This window comes from Lynx rufus, unplaced genomic scaffold, assembly GCF_022079265.1.
Source record: "Lynx rufus isolate CCGP_SWC_20201006 ecotype Redwood Valley unplaced genomic scaffold, mLynRuf1.p SCAF_15, whole genome shotgun sequence".
Lineage (NCBI taxonomy): Eukaryota > Metazoa > Chordata > Mammalia > Carnivora > Felidae > Lynx > Lynx rufus.
The window spans coordinates 1,720,467-1,738,377 of record NW_025814829.1 but is presented as its reverse complement, the minus strand read 5'-3'; the positions used below and the strand labels follow the sequence as shown (position 1 = coordinate 1,738,377).

At 44.3% G+C, this 17,911-nt stretch overlaps 1 protein-coding gene across 1 annotated transcript in view; it reads right to left on the bottom strand.

Moving 5' to 3' along the window:
- Positions 1-8,935: 8,935 nt before the first annotated feature.
- NUF2 (NUF2 component of NDC80 kinetochore complex) overlaps positions 8,936-17,911 on the bottom strand; it is a 29,925-nt gene continuing 20,949 nt past the window's right edge. The window contains exons 11-14 of the mRNA XM_047076519.1: positions 17,644-17,784; positions 16,310-16,485; positions 15,076-15,211; positions 8,936-9,268 (exon numbers count right to left, since the gene is read on the bottom strand). Coding sequence (XP_046932475.1) covers positions 9,134-9,268; positions 15,076-15,211; positions 16,310-16,485; positions 17,644-17,784 — 588 coding nt within the window. The 3' untranslated portion in view covers positions 8,936-9,133. The remainder of the gene's footprint in view (positions 9,269-15,075; positions 15,212-16,309; positions 16,486-17,643; positions 17,785-17,911) is intronic.

Here is a 17,911-nt window from a genome sequence, read left to right as displayed (position 1 = left end):
TCCCTCTCTCTCTGCCCCTCCCCCGTTCATGCTCTGTCTCTCTCTGTCTCAAAAATAAATAAAACGTTAAAAAAAAATTAAAAAAAAAAGAAGAGGGGGAGGGGGCCTAGGCTTTGTAAAAGTGAAGAAAGCCCACCCAGGGGTAGGAGCACGGGGCGAACAGGGCTTCATGTATAAGACATGTCTAGGGAGGCCACCCATCCTGGTTTGCCCAGAACGGAGTGGTTTCCGGAATGTGGGATGCGTGGCTCTAAAACTACGACAATGGGGAGCCATTGGAAGGAGGAGAATTCATGGAAGAAACCAATGAGGGGCAACCCTATTATACCTTTGAATACAGTGAAGTTTCTTCACTCAGCTGTTCACCAAATATGACTTCGCTTCCATTATGTGCGAAGTTCTAAAGATTAAAAAACACAGTCTCTGGCTTCCGAAGAACTGATATATAAAGTTGCTTTGGTGACGTTGGACAACTTCGCCCTCCCGGAAAAATGCAATTGAGTTCGGAGAACTTTTTAAGAGGGATTAGCGTTCCCATGACATTTTTTTTCTTCGAATCTGGTCGAAAGGAAGGTTTTAAGCATCTCAGTCTTCTCTGAATCCTCTCTCCTTTGCCTGCTGATAGAGCTGAAGCAGTACGTCAACACTGGTAGTGGGTGGCTGGAATCACAAGTACAGTAGGACTTGTTTTTCTGGTTAGATTCTATTTCTTTCGAACTGTAAAATCTCACCTCGCACGTGCCACAGCCATTTCTGTTGCCTCTATTTCTTGGACTTCACTAGTAATGACAGCTGTTTACGAAGAGTGCTAAGTAGTTCGCATTTATCATCTGATTTTAACCCTCACGGCAACCTTGCGAGGTAAACACACTACGGTCCCTGATTCGCAAACGAGGAACCTTAGGCTGGGTGTCCCAGTTCACACGGCTGGTCAGCTGTAAACACGGGGTTTGAAGGTCTTTCCAAAACAGACATTTAAAAAAAAATTTTTTTTCATTTGTTTATTTTTGAGAGACAGAGTGAGACAAAATGTGAGCGGGGAAGGGGTTAGAGAGAGAGGGAGACACAGAATCCGAAGTAGGCTCCAGGCTTTGAGCTGTCAGCACAGAGCCCGACGTGGGGCTTGAACCCACAAACCCGGAGATCATGACCTGAGCTGAAGTTGGACGCTTAACCTACTGAGCCGCCCAGGCACCCCAGGATCACCTCCTTTTTAGAAATGCAAGGTATCAGGTCCCACCCAGACCCACTAAATGACTATCTTTATTTTAACAAGAGAAGAGCTCTAGCTGACTTGCACCCATAAGGAGACCTGTAAAAAAACCTCACCCCGCTGTGGGTGGCTGCCCCTTAAAGTAGTGATTCTGCAACCGGGACCCCTAGCCAGCAGCACCAGCTTCACCTGGGAACTTGATTGAAGTGCACGTTCTAGAGCCCCACCCAGCCCTACGGCCCTACGGAATCAGAAACGCTGGGGCAATAAGCTGGTTGAGCCCTCCAGGTGATTCTGATCGACCGGGAGGTCTGAGAACCTTCCTGATATCATTCTTACACCTACGCTTAACCTGGAAAGAAGAGTCAGCAGCGACACCCTGTGGAGCCAAGGGAAGTCTGCACCTTTTCTACGCGTGCACCTGCTCCTTCTCCCTGGTAAGATAAGACTGTCATGACCTTTGTTCCCTGCACTGAAAATACAAGGCTGATTTCTTTCCCTATGAACTATTTGCTTTAGGGTCTTGCGCCCGTTGTGGTCAAGCAGACCAGATTCTTTAATTCGGCAAACATTTACTCATTCGGCACCAAGCAGGTGTAAAGGATTGCAGTAGAGGTGGGGCAGAAGATAGAAAGCATATCAGATTGGTCCCCGGAGCGATCTACCAACAGTTAAATCTATAGCGGCACCCGCTGCCATTTGAATATCTGCTATGTGGCAGGCACCGTGCTAATTGCTTTCCCAAACTCCCTCGGTCCTTATGTGCTAGAGATGTAGTTATTACTCCCATTTTATGATAAAGTAATGTGAGGGCTAATTCTAACGCCGATGCTCTTAATCACATAGCAACAGAAGGCCATGGGGGAAGGGAAGGGGAAAAAAAAGTTTCAAACAGAAGAGGGAGGCAAACCTTAAGAGGCTTTTAAATACAGAGAACAAACTGAAGGTTGATGGGGGGTGGCGGGGGGAGAGGGGAAAATGGGTGATGGGCAGTGAGGAGGGCACTCGTGGGGATGAGCACTGGGTGTTGTATGTAAGCAATGAATCGCGGGAAATCTCCCGAAACCAAGAGCACACTGGATACATTGTATGTTAGCCAACCTGACAATAAGTTCTATTTAGAAAAAAAGTAAAAAATAAAAATAAATAATTTTAACATAATAAAAAAAATTAAGAAGGAAACAAAAGAAATCACAGAGCAAAGCTTCGTAAAGCGATCCCCAAGGCTCCCTGGTTATTAGAGTCGCTTAGTCACTTGTTTCAAGAGTAGATTCCCAGAGACGCACCAAATCAAGGCATGTTTCACAAACGTGACACTCAGTCTGGGAACTACTGTGCTACACCATACTGCCTCCGTTGCGGCATTGACCTTCGAAAGGCCCTGGAGTTACCCTGAAATGGCGAGCGGCAAAGATTCCTAAGCAGTGGCGGAAGCGATGACCAAGTTTGTATTTCAGGAAGATCTATGGGGTGGCAGTGTGAATGGATTAGAGGATGGTGACGATGTGAGGGACTGATGTGACCAGTAATCTTCTCGGAAAAAAAGAATGTCCCTGAGTTATCGATGCCAGTGGCGATCTGGGTTTGTTTCCTAAGTGACTCGCTCATCGTCGTATGGGTATCTCAAATTCTTGTCTCAGGAAAAGTCGGTTTTAAGAGTTGCATAGAATCTGAGCTAGAATTCCAGAACCAAGCAGTAGGAGGATAACTCAGATAAAATAATCTTAAGGGGCCCCTGGGTGGCTCAGTCAGTGGAGTGTCTGACTCTTGATTTAGGCTCAGTCCGTGATCCCAGGGGCCGTGGGATTGGGCCCCGAGTCAGGCTCTGCCCTGAATGTGGAGCCTGCCTGAGATTCTCTCTCTCTTCCTCTGTCCCTCTCCCCAGCTCACACACTCTAATAAAAATATAAAATAATCTTAAAAAGATAATAAAACCGGGTCAGAAATTGGAGCTTTGGGATGAATTATCCATGTAGCGAAATTTTAAATAATTTTAAGTTACTGTTTAGAATCTATTTTGACTCTAAATAGATTGTCTCTCAGTTCTTTCTGACACTGGTTTTTGTTTTTTGTGTGTGTGTGTGTGTGTGTGTTTTTTTTCCAGTCGTTGCTATCACTTTAAATTTGTCAGCTTTCAAATCTGAAAACCAAGTTATTCTAGCATTGGTTATGCAAGTTGCGTTATGCCCCCTGGTGGCAATATGGGTAGGCAGAACAGAGTCCTGTTTTCAATCAAAGGGACAGAGCCAACTTAATTGAAGTAGGTGGCGGGCCCTGAATTTGAAATGGAATTTCATATAAAACTTTTCTGGTCTTACTAAAAATAGGAAACATCCCGCGAAGCTAAAATCAGATGTATTAAGTTTAGCCTGCAAGGTGCATATTTCAATTTCCCTTGCTTTGTCATAAAATGGATTAGCTCCTTGAAATATGTCAGTTGAATTTGAAATTAAATATTTGCTCTACATACAGCTGAGTGGCTGGATTCCTACAAGAGGGCTAGAGTCTAAATACGTGCAGAATGTCCTTCAAGATCAGGCCACAGTGAGTGTCACACACAATGCCATTTATTTCCTTCAGAGCACTAGTTTCCCCGCGAATAAACTTGAAAACGTTACGCCGCTCACCTAAGTCATATATGTTCAAGAAGGCTTTGGGAAAAAAAACTTCAAATTTTGTACTGTATTCTTCAATGTTAACAGCCAAATACAGGTTATCATTTGGATTACACTGAGGGCTTCTTGAATGTGTGTGTTTGTTTTCTTACCTGTTTGGGGGGGGGAGAGTAAAGCTCTCAAACTAGCGGAACATATGTTGGTGTTTGGTGCGAAAAAAGACCAAAGATATGGGGGCGTCTGGGTGGCTCAGTCAGTCAAGTGTCCAACTTCGGCTCAGGTCATGATCTCGTGGTTCATGGGTTCGGGCCCCGTGTCAGGCTCTGTGCTGACAGTTCAGAGCCTGGAACCTGCTTCGGATTCTGTGTCTCCCTCTCTCTCTGCCTCTCCCCTGTTCCTGCCTTCTCTCTCTCTCTCTCTCTCTCTCTCTCAAAATTAACAAAAAAATAAAAAATAAATCAAATAAAGGATGAGAGAATAAAGTTTCTTGCTGGATTTAGATAAACCTGGCCTCGATGGATACATTATTTGGTCACAGGAGGAAAAAATGGCAGTGCCTTAACTAAACATAAGTGACTACCAGGTGCTTAGCACGATGCTGCCCTAGAAAGTACTAGAGAGAACTGGGGGAGACATGGCCTCAAGAAACATTAAGTCTAGCAAGTGAAGATGTGTAAAAACTCACAATGATATAAATTAATGAAAATAATAACAGATATAAAGGAAAACCTGATATAAAGTTTAAAAGGGTGTATCAGCTGTAGTTTGGAATGAGACTTGAAAAAGGAGTACTTTCCAGATGAACATACAAAGGAAAAACATAAGCTAAGGGAGAAAACACGTGCAAACAGAAAGTTCGCGGAAGTGAGATGCGCCAAAAGGACACTCAACCAGTTTGCTACCGCTCCAGGATAAAGTTGTGATGAGAAATGGCGAGAGACAAGGCCAGAGTCTGGATTAAGAAGGGTCTTAATAGAACTCATCACATTTACTTTATCCTGTAAGTGAGGGGTCCCATGACTTTCTCATTCATGAAGCCCTTTGTCTTTCAGAGATTCTTTCAGTGTGCCCCTTGGCCAAACAAAACAAACCAAACCAAACCAAAACAAAACAAAAACAGGTCCATTAAGAAGTAGTTAGGGGGCGCCTGGGTGGCGCAGTCGGTTAAGCGTCCGACTTCAACCAGGTCACGATCTCGCGGTCCGGGAGTTCGAGCCCCGCGTCAGGCTCTGGGCTGATGGCTCAGAGCCTGGAGCCTGTTTCCGATTCTGTGTCTCCCTCTCTCTCTGCCCCTCCCCCGTTCATGCTCTGTCTCTCTCTGTCCCAAAAATAAATAAACATTGAAAAAAAAAATTAAAAAAAAAAAAAAGAAGTAGTTAGATTAGAACAACTTAAGGGGCATTTATGTCCTAACAATGTGTGCTTAGGAAAAATAACACAAAAACGGAAAGACTATTTTTATTGTGCTCTTAAATAACCAGTTACTAAGTGGATACGCATGCCTGTTGGGCATTGTACACATTCTCGAAACTTGCTCTGGAAACTTGCAGTCAGATTACACCTCACCACCCTCATTTCTTATTCCATAATGATTTCCATGTGATACTTAATATCACAGCAAATGCCAGAAACCCACTTCATAAAGATGTATCATGGAAAGGAATGCAGGGTGATCTAACTTTGAAACTTTGGACTACCTTGGGCTAGTAGTTTCCATGGTGTCCAATAGGGAGCAACTATCGCTGTTTTCCTTTGCAAATCTCAACTATCCTGTGGTCCCCCGTGGGGTCACCACGGCACCGTGGCACAGCTGGAAAATCCAAAAAGACTTTGCACAAATCGCTGACATAATCTAACTTGCATGTTTAAAATGCCCTGATGCCTTTGTGAGGGTGGTGAGACCAGGATCCTGGTAAGATCATGGCAAACATCGGGTAGGAAATGAGGATGCGAATTGCACCACGGGTGAAGACGTGACAAGAGGCAGAGTGGGGTCCATCGAGCCACAGCTCTTGCAACTAAATGATATGAAGGAGTGAGGCGAGTGTCACAAGAGGGAAAGCAGAGGAGTTACTTTTCCAACACGGGCAGAGTGTAGTTAGTGATACTGTTTAGCAGAACGTGTGTTGAGTATTTCGATAATCGTGCTTGAATCTAATTGGTTGCCCTTGCAATCCTGCATTTTATTTCACGCATGGAAAACATCATTTTGAGAGGGCCCATTAGGCTCCACCAGAATGCCAAAAGGTTAAAACCATCTACTGACTATAGGATATACAAGTGCGAAATTCAGGAGAAACAGGAAAAATGTAATTAAACGTACATAGTGCATGTAAAAGTTGCATAGATGTTTTTAGCTTGTGGTGGAAGCTATGGGTGTAGATACAAGTTTTCAAGGAAGAGTAAGGGGTTGAAGATCAGGGGCAGAAGCCTAGAACACAAACACTTCAGAGGTTCAGAGGTTCAGAACGTTGAAAGTGGTCCCCGGGGGAAAAACATTTAAAGGGACAGGGAGTGAAGAGAACCAAGAAAGTGGTGCTACGGAGACAAAGAGAAAAAAGTATTGGGCAGGTGGAATGTAAGAAAGATAGAGATTTGAACAAGTATCCAGGGAACTTTGATATTAGTAATGATTTGGTGATCTTAGAAAGTCCAATAAATTAGCATGGATAGAAGGAACAATGTCATGAAGGGCAGAGAATGAAGCAGATTCACATGGATAGGATTACGGTTTCCTAGAAATCCGGTTCTTTTTGAAGATTAATTAACCAGTTACAATAACTGTTATTAGTTTCGGGTGTACCATATCGTGATTTGGCAATTCTATCCATGACTCAGTGTTCATCATGGTAAGTGTGCCCTTGATCCCCCTCCCCTCACCCCGTTGGTGACAAGCAGTTTGCTCTCTGTATTCCAGGGTCTGTTTTTATTTTTCCCTTTTTTTTGTTTCTCAAATTCCGCCTGAGTGAAATCATATGTCTAATTTCACTTAGCATTATACTCTCTAGGTCCATCCATGTTGTTGCAAATGGCAAGATCTCATTCTTTTTTATGGCTGAGTAATATTCTGAAACACACACACACACACACACACACACACACACACACACACACACCTTATGTCCATTCATCTATCGATAGACACTTGGGTTGCTTCTCTATCTTGGCCTTTCTAAATGATGCTGCCATAGACATAGGGGCCCATGTGGGTCCCTGAATTAGTGTTTCCAATACCCAGTAGTGGAATTACTGCGACATATTCTATTTTATTTTTAATTTTGTGAGGAACCTCCATACCGTTTTCCACAGTGGCTGCACCAATTTACATTCCCGCCAACAGTGCATGAGGGTTCCTTTTTCTCAACACCCTTGCCAACGCTTCTTCCCTCTCTTTTTTATTTTAGCCATTCTGACCAGTGTAAGGTGGTATCTTGGTTGGGGGTAGGGGTGGGGGACAACAGCTTAAAGGTGGAGATAGGTCCGGGGGGTTAAACTTTTAAATATAAAAAGAAAGAGAGGGGCGCCTGGGTAGCTCAGTGGGTTGAGTGTCCGACTTCGGCTCAGGTCATGATCTCACAGCTCATGGGTTCTAGTCCCACATCGGGCTCTGTGCTGACAGCTCAGAGCCTGGAGCCTGCTTCGGACTCTGTGTCTCCCTCTCTCTCTGCTCTTCCCCCACTTGTGCTCTCTCTCAATAATAAATAAACATTAAAAAAAAATTGTTTAGGAGTGCCTGGGTGGCCCAGTCGGTTAAGCGTCCGACTTCAGCTCAGGCCATGATCTCACAGTTCCTGAGTTCAAACCCCATGTCAGGCTCTGGGCTGACAACTCAGAGCCTGGAACCTGCTTCGGATTCTGTGTCTCGCTCTCTGCACCTCCCCTGCTCCCACGCTCTCTCTCTCTCAAAAATAAATAAATGTTAAAAAAAATTTTTTTTAATAAAATAAAATAAAAAGAGACATGGTCATGTTTACACCTTTACCTAGCCTCATAAACAGACCTTTTAAAGGCTTAAAATTCTAACTATTTAAAAAGAAGCAAGAAAGGAACAGCGCAATAGTTCAGCCTTAGCCCAACTATCCCTCCCTGGACACCTAGATTTTTCCAGGGCCTCCATTCCAGGGCTTTTCCTCTCACTGAAAGGCTGGTCTCTACCTGCACTAATATTTTGTTATCTCTGACAGAGACAGAAATACCCGGACTTCCCATGACTCCAGATGCTAATATGGAATACGTATTGATATCTACCATGGCACTCTTCTAGGCACTTGGCGCATTTTACCTCATTTTCCTCATAAAGATGTCGTGGCACCGTGAACATGAATAAAAGGAAACCTCACCACAGTGGGGTCTGGAGGCTAGTAGGGGGAGCCCTACCTCTCAACATCGATCACTGGAAGAACGCCAGCTGCAGATCCCAACAAAAGAATCGTCCACAGTAAGGAATCGTCATCCAATAGGGAGCGATGAGCTCTGCATCTCCTACCAGGAAGAGACCACGATGGCAACTCAGCCGACGAGAAACCATCATCGCCTTCAACTCTCACTTTTCTCCAACGGACCTGGGATCAAACGACCCCTCCCGACATCCATCTTTTCCGGAGACAGTGTTCCTCTCGTTTGCCGGACCCTCCTGTGGTCCCGCCATTGCCCGCACGTCCTGAACTGCAATTCTCTGCTATTACTGAATAATCCCATTTTTGCTGGTGGAAAAACTGACAGTTTATTTTTAAGTGAAGCATCAGTGAAGAACTGGACCGCCACACTCAAACCTTCTCTCGCAAGTAATCACGCTAGAAAGTGGTACAGCACACACGTTCGGCACTCCAGTACCAAACAGAGCCCGGTTCAAATCTTGGCTCACCCGTTCCGTCTCTCGGGGACCCACGGAGCAGTAACAGAAATATGTACGCGCGTTGCCCAAGTGAGCAGCGAACAAGACCCGGACCACGCTGCTCAGGGATACCACACCTCCTGATGTCCACAAAGCAAGCAAAGGCAGCAGAAGGCAACAGGACGATTTTGCATTCCAGTGCACCCATTTTTGTCTTATTCCAACTACTGACAACCAGGGGCGGAGGAGACACATGAACAGCTGCACAGGTTATTTTAATTGTAAGTTAATGAAAGTCTACATTACACGTGTTCTCTTACAAAATAACAACCTATAAGAGCCCGTGAAAACGGCTGAGCCAACATTACGTGCTGCTTCCGGTACTTCCAAGAACTTCAACCCAACTGTCCTCTTTCCCAATGTAAAAGGAAGGCGGCTAGCTGCTTGCGGAAAGACAAGTGCCTGCGTTAATCAAGCCGACGTTCTGAACATGTTCTTCTTCAGTTCAGCCGTTTTCTCCTCGATTTTAGCACCACAGTCCTCTGCTGCCTTTTCAATGCCTTCATGGTACTTCTCCAAAGCAGCTTTCAAACTCAGAAAGATTTCCTAGGTGGAAAATGAGCTGGAGTAAGGATTATCCCATGCATCAAGCTAACCTGATAATGAGTGGCAAGAACTCTCACCATCTCGTTAATATGCATTAGTCATATTTTAAAGCCCCAACGATCGTACGTGCACACACACGCACGCGTGTACCGACTCGTTTTAAAAATTCCTTCTGCAAGCTGGGCAGACACGTCGAAGAAGTCCACTACTCAGAGGAAAGCGGAGATGTGCACAACAATGCCTTGGATTCCACGATGTCAAGAACGTATTTCTAATTGTCAAGGAAGAGTTCCTACTTTGGAGCTTTTCATCTGTACCAGGCAAGTACCTGGGTTACTGACTGTATATACCACTACACCCTGTGCATCTGGCCCCGATCACCACTAAAAAGCTGTGTACGCAGGTCTAAGAAGTAATCGGGAGGACTGGAAAATACATGGTACAGCCGCTTTAATAAAGCCATCAAGTAATTCTAATAAGCAATAATGAGTTTTCATAGAAACATATGGGGATGGGCTAAGAATTTAGAAAACCACGAGAGAACAATTTTTATAGATGGAATAAAATAAAAGAAGCCAGTTGGCCTCCATGCATTCTCTTCTCTCTCGTACTTTACATAGTATGATTTTGACCTTCATATTATTCCTTCTTGTTGAACAAAACAATTCTCAAACCTCAGTACAAGAAAAAGTGGCATTCGGAAAGTTTATAGTTTCATCACTGAAATAAAATAGCAGACAGCAGTCCTTTTCCGATGGGAAGAAAAAGCAGTAAATGGGTGTGACGGGGATAATGTTCTTAATTTTAATCGTCCCTCCCATTAACTTTTTCTTAAACCTATACTTTGTCTACTACTGACCTTAGGGGTTTTTTGTTTGTTTTAAAACGTTTATTTGTTTTAAGAGAAACAGAGAGAGTGCACGTGCGAGCGACGGAGGAGCAGAGACAGAGGGAGAGAGAGAATCCCAAGCAGGCTCTGCACTAAGCAAGGACCGCGGACCGTGGAGCTCGACGCGGGGCTCGATCCCAGGACCCTGAGATCACCACCTGAGCCGCTATGGAGAGTCAGATGCTTAGCCAACTGAGCCACCCAGGTGCCCCACTACTTACCTACGCTTAAATTTTAGTGTAGATACTACCTATTTTTGAACAAACTACATAGATTATAATTTAATATATTGCAGTTCACGGTGTTTCCAAAAAGAACAAAACTATTTCCAGACTCTGACATCTATGCAAGTGTAAGCACTCCTGCTCAAGATTCCGTGAATATAAATAGATGCTTAAGGCTAAACACTTCCCCAAATCCAAACACAGATAGTTATTAAATCCTAATACAAAAATAGAAGAGTCTTATTTAGATTTCTAAGATCTAATTGGGCATCAAATTACTACAACTATGGGATGTGAATCATTAAGAAAATAAATCAAACATTTTTGAAAGCTTTATTTCTTAAGTCTTAAAGGAAAAACAAGGTGAATTAGTTGTTAGCTTGTGTAAACACCATTTAAAAAAACTCAGCACATTCAGCAGCCATAGATCAATTTACCCTCCCAGTTCCATAGGAATGTACATTTATTCTTACTAAAAAGGAAGCTGAATAAATTTGGTAGTAAGGCAGTACTCGTGAGAAACTATTAAAACTAAGTGTTTAAATAAAGACACACAATCTAAATATGTGAACCCACCGCTTCAACACCCCCAAACCCCTTCCTTCTGAGAACAGACAGACTCTCACGGAGGAACCAAAGCCCACGGATGGAGCCACCGTAAATGAGTGACGCATCAAAGCCCATTCCAGGGCACAGCAACAGAAGCAAGCCGACCCTCATGGCCCTCACAGGACGTTAATGACAAGAAATCACAGCCCAGACAAATGCAGTTTTAGTTTCCAATTAAATTCTGTATCCAGGGGCACCTGGGTGGCTCAGTCGGGCAAGTATCCAACTTCGGCTCAGGTCACGATCTCGCGGTTTGCGAGCTGGGGCCCCGCGTCAGGCTCTGTGCTGTCAGTGCAGGGCCCACTTTGGATCCCCCGTCTCCGTCTCTCTGCCTCTCCTCTGCTCGTGCACGCACGCACGCTTGCTCTCTCTCTCTCTCAAAAATACACAGACATTTAAAATAAAAGTCCTAGAAGGCAGGGATCATGCCTTCCTTAGTCACAACTTATTCCAAGACAGGTGTAGCACCTGGCACCCAGCAGGAGCACAGGCCATTTGGAGAACGAGTGCCTGGATGAATAAAGTACAGAAAAAACAGGGAGCTCCTGTTTTCACCAGGGAAGTGTAACAACAGTGATATTCAGCAGGATGAATCTGGCAGCACTTAGGGCAGATCTGATGTAGAGAATCGTAAGTCAAGGAAGAAACTTAGCAAGTTTTTGGTACAATCCACAAGCATCACAGAATTTCGGGACAGAAAAGGGTGGTTATGAACAGCGCTACTGACTTTTAAAAAATCCTAACATTAACTTGGTGACTGGACACCAGGATTATCTAAACAAAGTCCAACATTTCAACTCTTTGTGATAGAAAGTGATGATGCCATCATATGAAGACATTGGGAAGAAATGGAGTAAAAGGGAAAGAGAGAAAGGGCAGAGGGGAAAGAAAAAGTGAGGAGGAGGAAGGCTGCTGGAAGATGCTGGGTGTCATCTGGATGTCACTCTGAAAATGTTATTTTTGTCGAGGTGGGCAAGCCCACGGAAAATATCCAGCAGGCAGTTACGAAAAAGAGCACAGTTGAGGTCACTGGACAGAACAGGAAGCCCGTGAGAAAACCCGTCCAAACAAAGGTGGTAACTGGGAGCAGAAGAGGTAGGTATCTCTGGGAAGAAGGACAGTGAAGGAAAAAAGGAATGTGAAGACCATTAGGGTCCCAGAGAACCGCACACAGCATAACCGGGCAAGCGCAGTGCATCTTTTCCTTTCCACGGAGGGTGCCTATGAAAGAAGCTAAAGGAGCTCTTTGGCAAAATGCATCGTGATTCGCCAAGGATTTAGACGACCCATCCTGTTCAGAACCAACGGTTATCGCAGTGCAGACTGGGTAAAGGTTAGAACCACCAGGCACCTTCAACAACTATCTCCGAAGTTCTGATCAGAGGTTCTCTGCCAGTCTGAAGGAAGAAAAACTTCACGCAGCAAAGGGCCCAATTCTAGTCAACATTCTCATTCTGGAGAAAAAGGCATGTTGGTCAAGGGTGCGGGTGACAGCTAAGCCACGAAAAACAGTTAATGTGAGTGATACAAAGATTTCAAACGACCTTGATCCTTTGAAATCCACACTGAAGGAAATAAATGAAGCCTTAAAAAATAGTAATAAAATTCTAAATTAAAAGTTCCAAGAAATGGCTGCATTAAAGTACGGTGACACATTTTAACTAAGCAGAACTACATGTGGAAACGATAGGGGTCATTTAACTGATCACCAGCTCGATATGAGCCAAGGGCAAGCTGTTGCTCTAAAAATCCAAGCCAGGATCACACTTCATTAACAGGAGCGCCGTGCTCGGGGGCTGGCCACACCATTATTTGGAAGGCTATGTTTAGAACCAGGTCCTACATTTTAAACAGAATTATGACAAGCAGGAAACGGGGTGGAGTGGGGGGGGAGAGACAGTAAACAGGATAGTAATGAATCTGAAAATTAAGCTATATAAAGAGTGGCTGGAAAACTGGGGCTCATTAACCCAGATGAGAAGGCTGAAGGAACCCATGATCATTATCCTCAAATGTCTGCAGTGATATTAAGCAGAGGAGGATACAGATTTGTTCCAGAGAGATCTTGGTTCACTAGACTACAGAAATTATATTCTAAACTAAAAACGACAAGTAACATTTTAACAACCAAAGCTGTCCTGGTAAAACAGCTTGGGTGGTTATGGGCTCTGTGATACTGAAAACCACAAAGCGGAACCTATCAGTGGTTCTCAAAAGCCACAATAAAAAATTCCAGTCTGTGGACCCCGTTGCTGAGGATTCTAATTCAGGACATCTGGGTGAGGGGTTGTGTTTATTTTGCAATTCCTCTTTGAATTCTAATGCAGAGCCAGTTTTAGCAATTTCATGCTAGAGGACCATCCAAGTTTACAAATATTCATGAAAAGCACACTACATAGAAGGCACCCGCCTAGGCACGGTTTCACGTACAATGATAAAAAATACATGATTGCTGCTGTCGAGAAACTTGAAATGTTACTGGCCAGACATCTCTGCGTTGCACACAGTAACATAAGGCAAGCAGGGCTGAGGGGCAGGAAGTCCTCCCACAGTAACTGCTTCACTAACTGTGCTTGACCCTGTGATAACAAGTAAATATGAATTGATTGAGTGATTTGGTTAAGAAGGAGGATTAAGGATCTCCTCTAAGATCTTTGTAAGCCACATTTTAGAGATAAACAGAGGGACAAAGGCTGAGTCTTGGTGCATATCCAGGTAAGAGGCAGGAAAAAGAGAAGCCGTTGAAATGTAGAAAGAAAAGGGAAGGGCAGAAAAAGTCAGGGCAGCGCACTGGGCAGACAGGCACAGGGAAACACAGCCCTTTTCCTTTCCTTTCTTGCTTCCTTCCCTCCGCAGTGGCCTCAAGACAGCCTTCAGTGTATGCACATGCACACCTACAAGTGGCCGTGCAACAACCTCTTTCAAGGACAGAACAGTCCCGAGAACAGGTGAGGGGCGTGTCTGCAGTGGCTTTTAGCATTCTGACTCCTTGCAAACTGGACGTGGATGGTGGAAGGTAGTGACGGCAAGTATTTAAACATTTTTCAGGTATCAGGTTTTAGGAAACCTTGATCCAATATGGCAATATAAGGTGAAGGTAAGGTGAAGAAGAGTAAGAAAAAAAAAAAAAAGAGGTCATGGGATTTTACAAAGGGCTGTTTTCAGTGATTTCTGGTAGCAGTTTGGGCCAGTCTTGAGCATATAGGTCAAACTTCAAAAGTGGAGAGAAGATGAGGGGCTCCTGGGTGGCTCAGTCGGTTGAGCATCCGACTTCAGCTCAGGTCATGATCTCGCGGTTCACGAGTTGAAGCCCCACGTCGGGGTCTCTGCTGACAGCTCGGAGCCTGGAGCCTGCCTCGGATTCTGTGTCTCCTTCTCTCTCTGCCCCTCCCCTGCTTGTGCTCTTTCTCTCTCAAAAATAAAAAAAAAACATTAAAAAAAAAAAAGATTAAGAGATAATGAGCTCTAATAAACACATCAGAATAGATTACTTCTTTGAGACATCAGCAGTTAAGAAAAGGACAGAAGGTAAACACTTTACGTTTGGCACCACACCGACATTTTGGAAGACACAAACGTGGAAGTCAAGATGTCTGTCCTCACTAAACTTGGAACTATGTACGAAATAAAATAAATACACTGAAACAAGCAAAGAATAAAACCAGTAAGTAACTTTCAGGAATTGTGATAAAGATACCATTAAAAGTCTGCTCACACAGGGACTAACCTAAGCTATTTCATTTCACGTAACAACTCAAACACACTGAACACTGATGATAAATCATTTGGAGAGAAACTTTTTAGGGGACATTACTTACAATCATTATGCAAGTTTACTTACCAAAAAACGGTCAGAGCCCTTCGGGAGCACCTGCTCTTACTGTAGTCAGGCCAGGGGGAAAGACCAGTGAAGAAAAGGTATGAAGGAGACAAACACACACACACAGGTAGATGGAGACAGAACCCAAGGACGTAGGAGGTCAAGTTCTGCTTCAGAGAATGGACAGACCGTGACGATGAGGGTGACGGAACCGCCACTGTGAGCTGGCAGACGATGTGAAATTCACTTGTGAACACACACTCACCTGGGACTTCAGTCTCTCCCTTTCAGTGGCATCTTTCAGTTGCTGAATTCCCAATTTAATCTTCTGGATTTCTTGGTTAATTGTGGTTACTCGCTCATAGACAGCGCCTCTTTTTTCTTGAACTTTATTGCAATCTCTAAAGGAAAACAGAGACAGCTAAATTTTAATTCCACTCAAGCATCAGAAAAGGAAAACATTAACTCTAATACTGACTCTGAAGTGATCGCATCGATTTGTTTGACAAACCTAAAGCCCTTCTCAAGACATAAAAGCAAATGGAGGCAAACTCCGTGTGGTGCAGCCCCCAGGGGCTATCATTCAAAGCGGAGACTTGAAGTCACACTCCCCCAGGTGTCTTCACTCCTGTACTACGGGTGGGGATGTGAATCAGTACAACTTTTCTGCAAGGCGGATTGGCCACAAATACAAAATCCACCGGTTCTGCCCTTTTTCTTCATCCGCATGAGGAAGAACAAAGGAAATCTTCACCATATACAGGCTGAAACATGGATCTTATGGGCATACGTGCGGTGCGTACTCTAAAAATACAGTCTCTGGGGCGCCTGGGTGGCTGAGTCAGTTAAGTGTCTGACTTGGGTTCAGGTCATGATCTCGTGGTTCATGGGTTGGGGCCCCGCGTCGGGCTCTATTTTGACAGCTCGGAGCCTGGAACCTGCTTTGGATTCTGTGTCTCCGTCTCTCTCTGCCCCTCCCTGGCTCACACTCTGTCTCTCTTGCTCTCAAAAATAAATAAATATTAAATAAACAAACAAACAAACAAAAGGTAACTGACAGGAAGCACACTGGCTAACAACAATAACATGCTTACTGAAGTATTAATTCTTACTTAGATTAAAAAACGGGGGGGGGGGGCAACCTTTTCTCAAAACAAAACATGGATGCTATAATGCCATAGCCCAGCTGGACTGTAAGACGGGCCAGGCGGTTCATCTTCCGAGAGGGCACGGAAATGAGCAGAGATACCAGAGGCCCTTCTGGAGAACCAGGCAAAGGAAACACTAGTGTGATGTACGGAAAAGGAAAAACCGAGGACCTACAACATCTCTCCATCCACACACAGCATTAGGAGATTCATAATGAATTCATCTCTGGTCACCCAAAGGCGGGACACCTTTTTGAGATTACAGGAGCTTTGGAATCTTAGGGAGGTGACAACATGCTAGCTTTCCCCGCTTATTTTCTCTAACACATTGAAGTGACAATGACTCCATACTCAATCACCGTGCGTTTGTACTGCTTGACGTCCTCGTGCTTCTTATTTATTTTGAATTGTGCTGTGGCAAGTTTTTCCTTCTTCCCAATCATCAGTCTTTTGAAGGAATTTTCTTCAGTCTTCAGTTTCTTCAGTTCTGACTCATCACTCTCAATTTGGTCCTCCAAGTTCAGGCTCTGCGTTTTACCACAAGGACGTAAAGTCAATACAACCCATTAGGATTTATAAACAAGAGGAATGTCTATTTCTTGGATGAGCTCTACGAAGATACAGTTGGAAGATGAGAAAAACCCGGACCGTCCGGAGGGCACGGGAAGGCGCCAGGGACCCTGGGAAAGGACGGGACACCCGGCGAGGGGTCCGTACGGGGTCGCTCATCAGTGAGGATGAGGACAGAGCCGTGTGCTAGGAGCACCGGCCGAGAGGCTGTGCCGAGGGCACTGGGCCTGAGCTAAGGTAGGAGGAACAAGGAGAAAGGGGAAGTGCAAGGAACTGTTACAGCAGGTGCACCTCAATCTTTTCTTGCTGACTCCAGACGGCAGATAAGGGAGTACGTGCTTGGGAAAGATTACCCCAGGCAACCTCACCTTCTACCCCTCTCTTCCCTCAAAGAAGAAGTCCTTTATTAAATGCAAAGTCAGTGATCCTGGGGACAGTCTGGATTACTATGATAGAGTGAAGACGTGAAAAAGGATTTTCAAGCTTCCAGCCTGAGAAACTTAAGTAACATTAGTATACCTCTGGAGCCCCAGAGCAGGGCCTACATTGTAAACCTAAATCTCCTTATAGACCCCAGGGATGGCGCATTTGCAACTGTTAGTACAGGTTTAAAATTCCATTACTTTTTCCCCAAAATACACATGGCAATATGCCATGTTACTTTATTATTCATCTCATCTGAAAGTTTAACATAGGCCTTCCCGCTACTGTGTGCAACAAGAAAACTTTTGGGGCGCCTGGGTGGCTCCGTCGGGTAAGCATCCAACTCAATCTCGGCTCAGATCATGATCTCACGGTGCGGGAGATCGAGCCCCATGTTAGGCTCTGTGCTGACAGCTCAGAATCTGCTTGGGATTCTCTGTCTCCGTCTCTCTGCCCCTCCCCGACTCGTTCTCTCTTTCTCTCTCTCTCTCAAAAATAAAATAAGGTAAGTATTTAAAAACAAAAAAAGAAGAAGAATGTTTCGTTGCCCAGCATACACTGCCACATCTATTATTCTCTAGAATGACCTTGCTTTTCTTTAGGAAAATAGTAACAAAAAGTAAAAGCAAATCCAAGCCAACTATAGTAAACCGTTACATAATAAAAGCATTAAAATGCTACATAATACAAACCTCCTTTAAGATGTTGGTTAACTTTTCCCTATTATCTGCAAGGTCCTGTATTTTCTTCTGATATAACTGTACCTCCAGCTGACATGAAGGCAAGCACTCAACTGAGTCTCTGTAGATTTCGTATTTTTCCATCACTTCTTGCTTTGGGAGAGAAAACAAAACACATAAAAGCCAGTGTGATAGTCTCCTTTATGAAACTGCAGTACTGTGTTTGCTCTTAAATAATTTCTGCACTTAATACTGAAGGCTTAAGAGCAGAGAACAATTA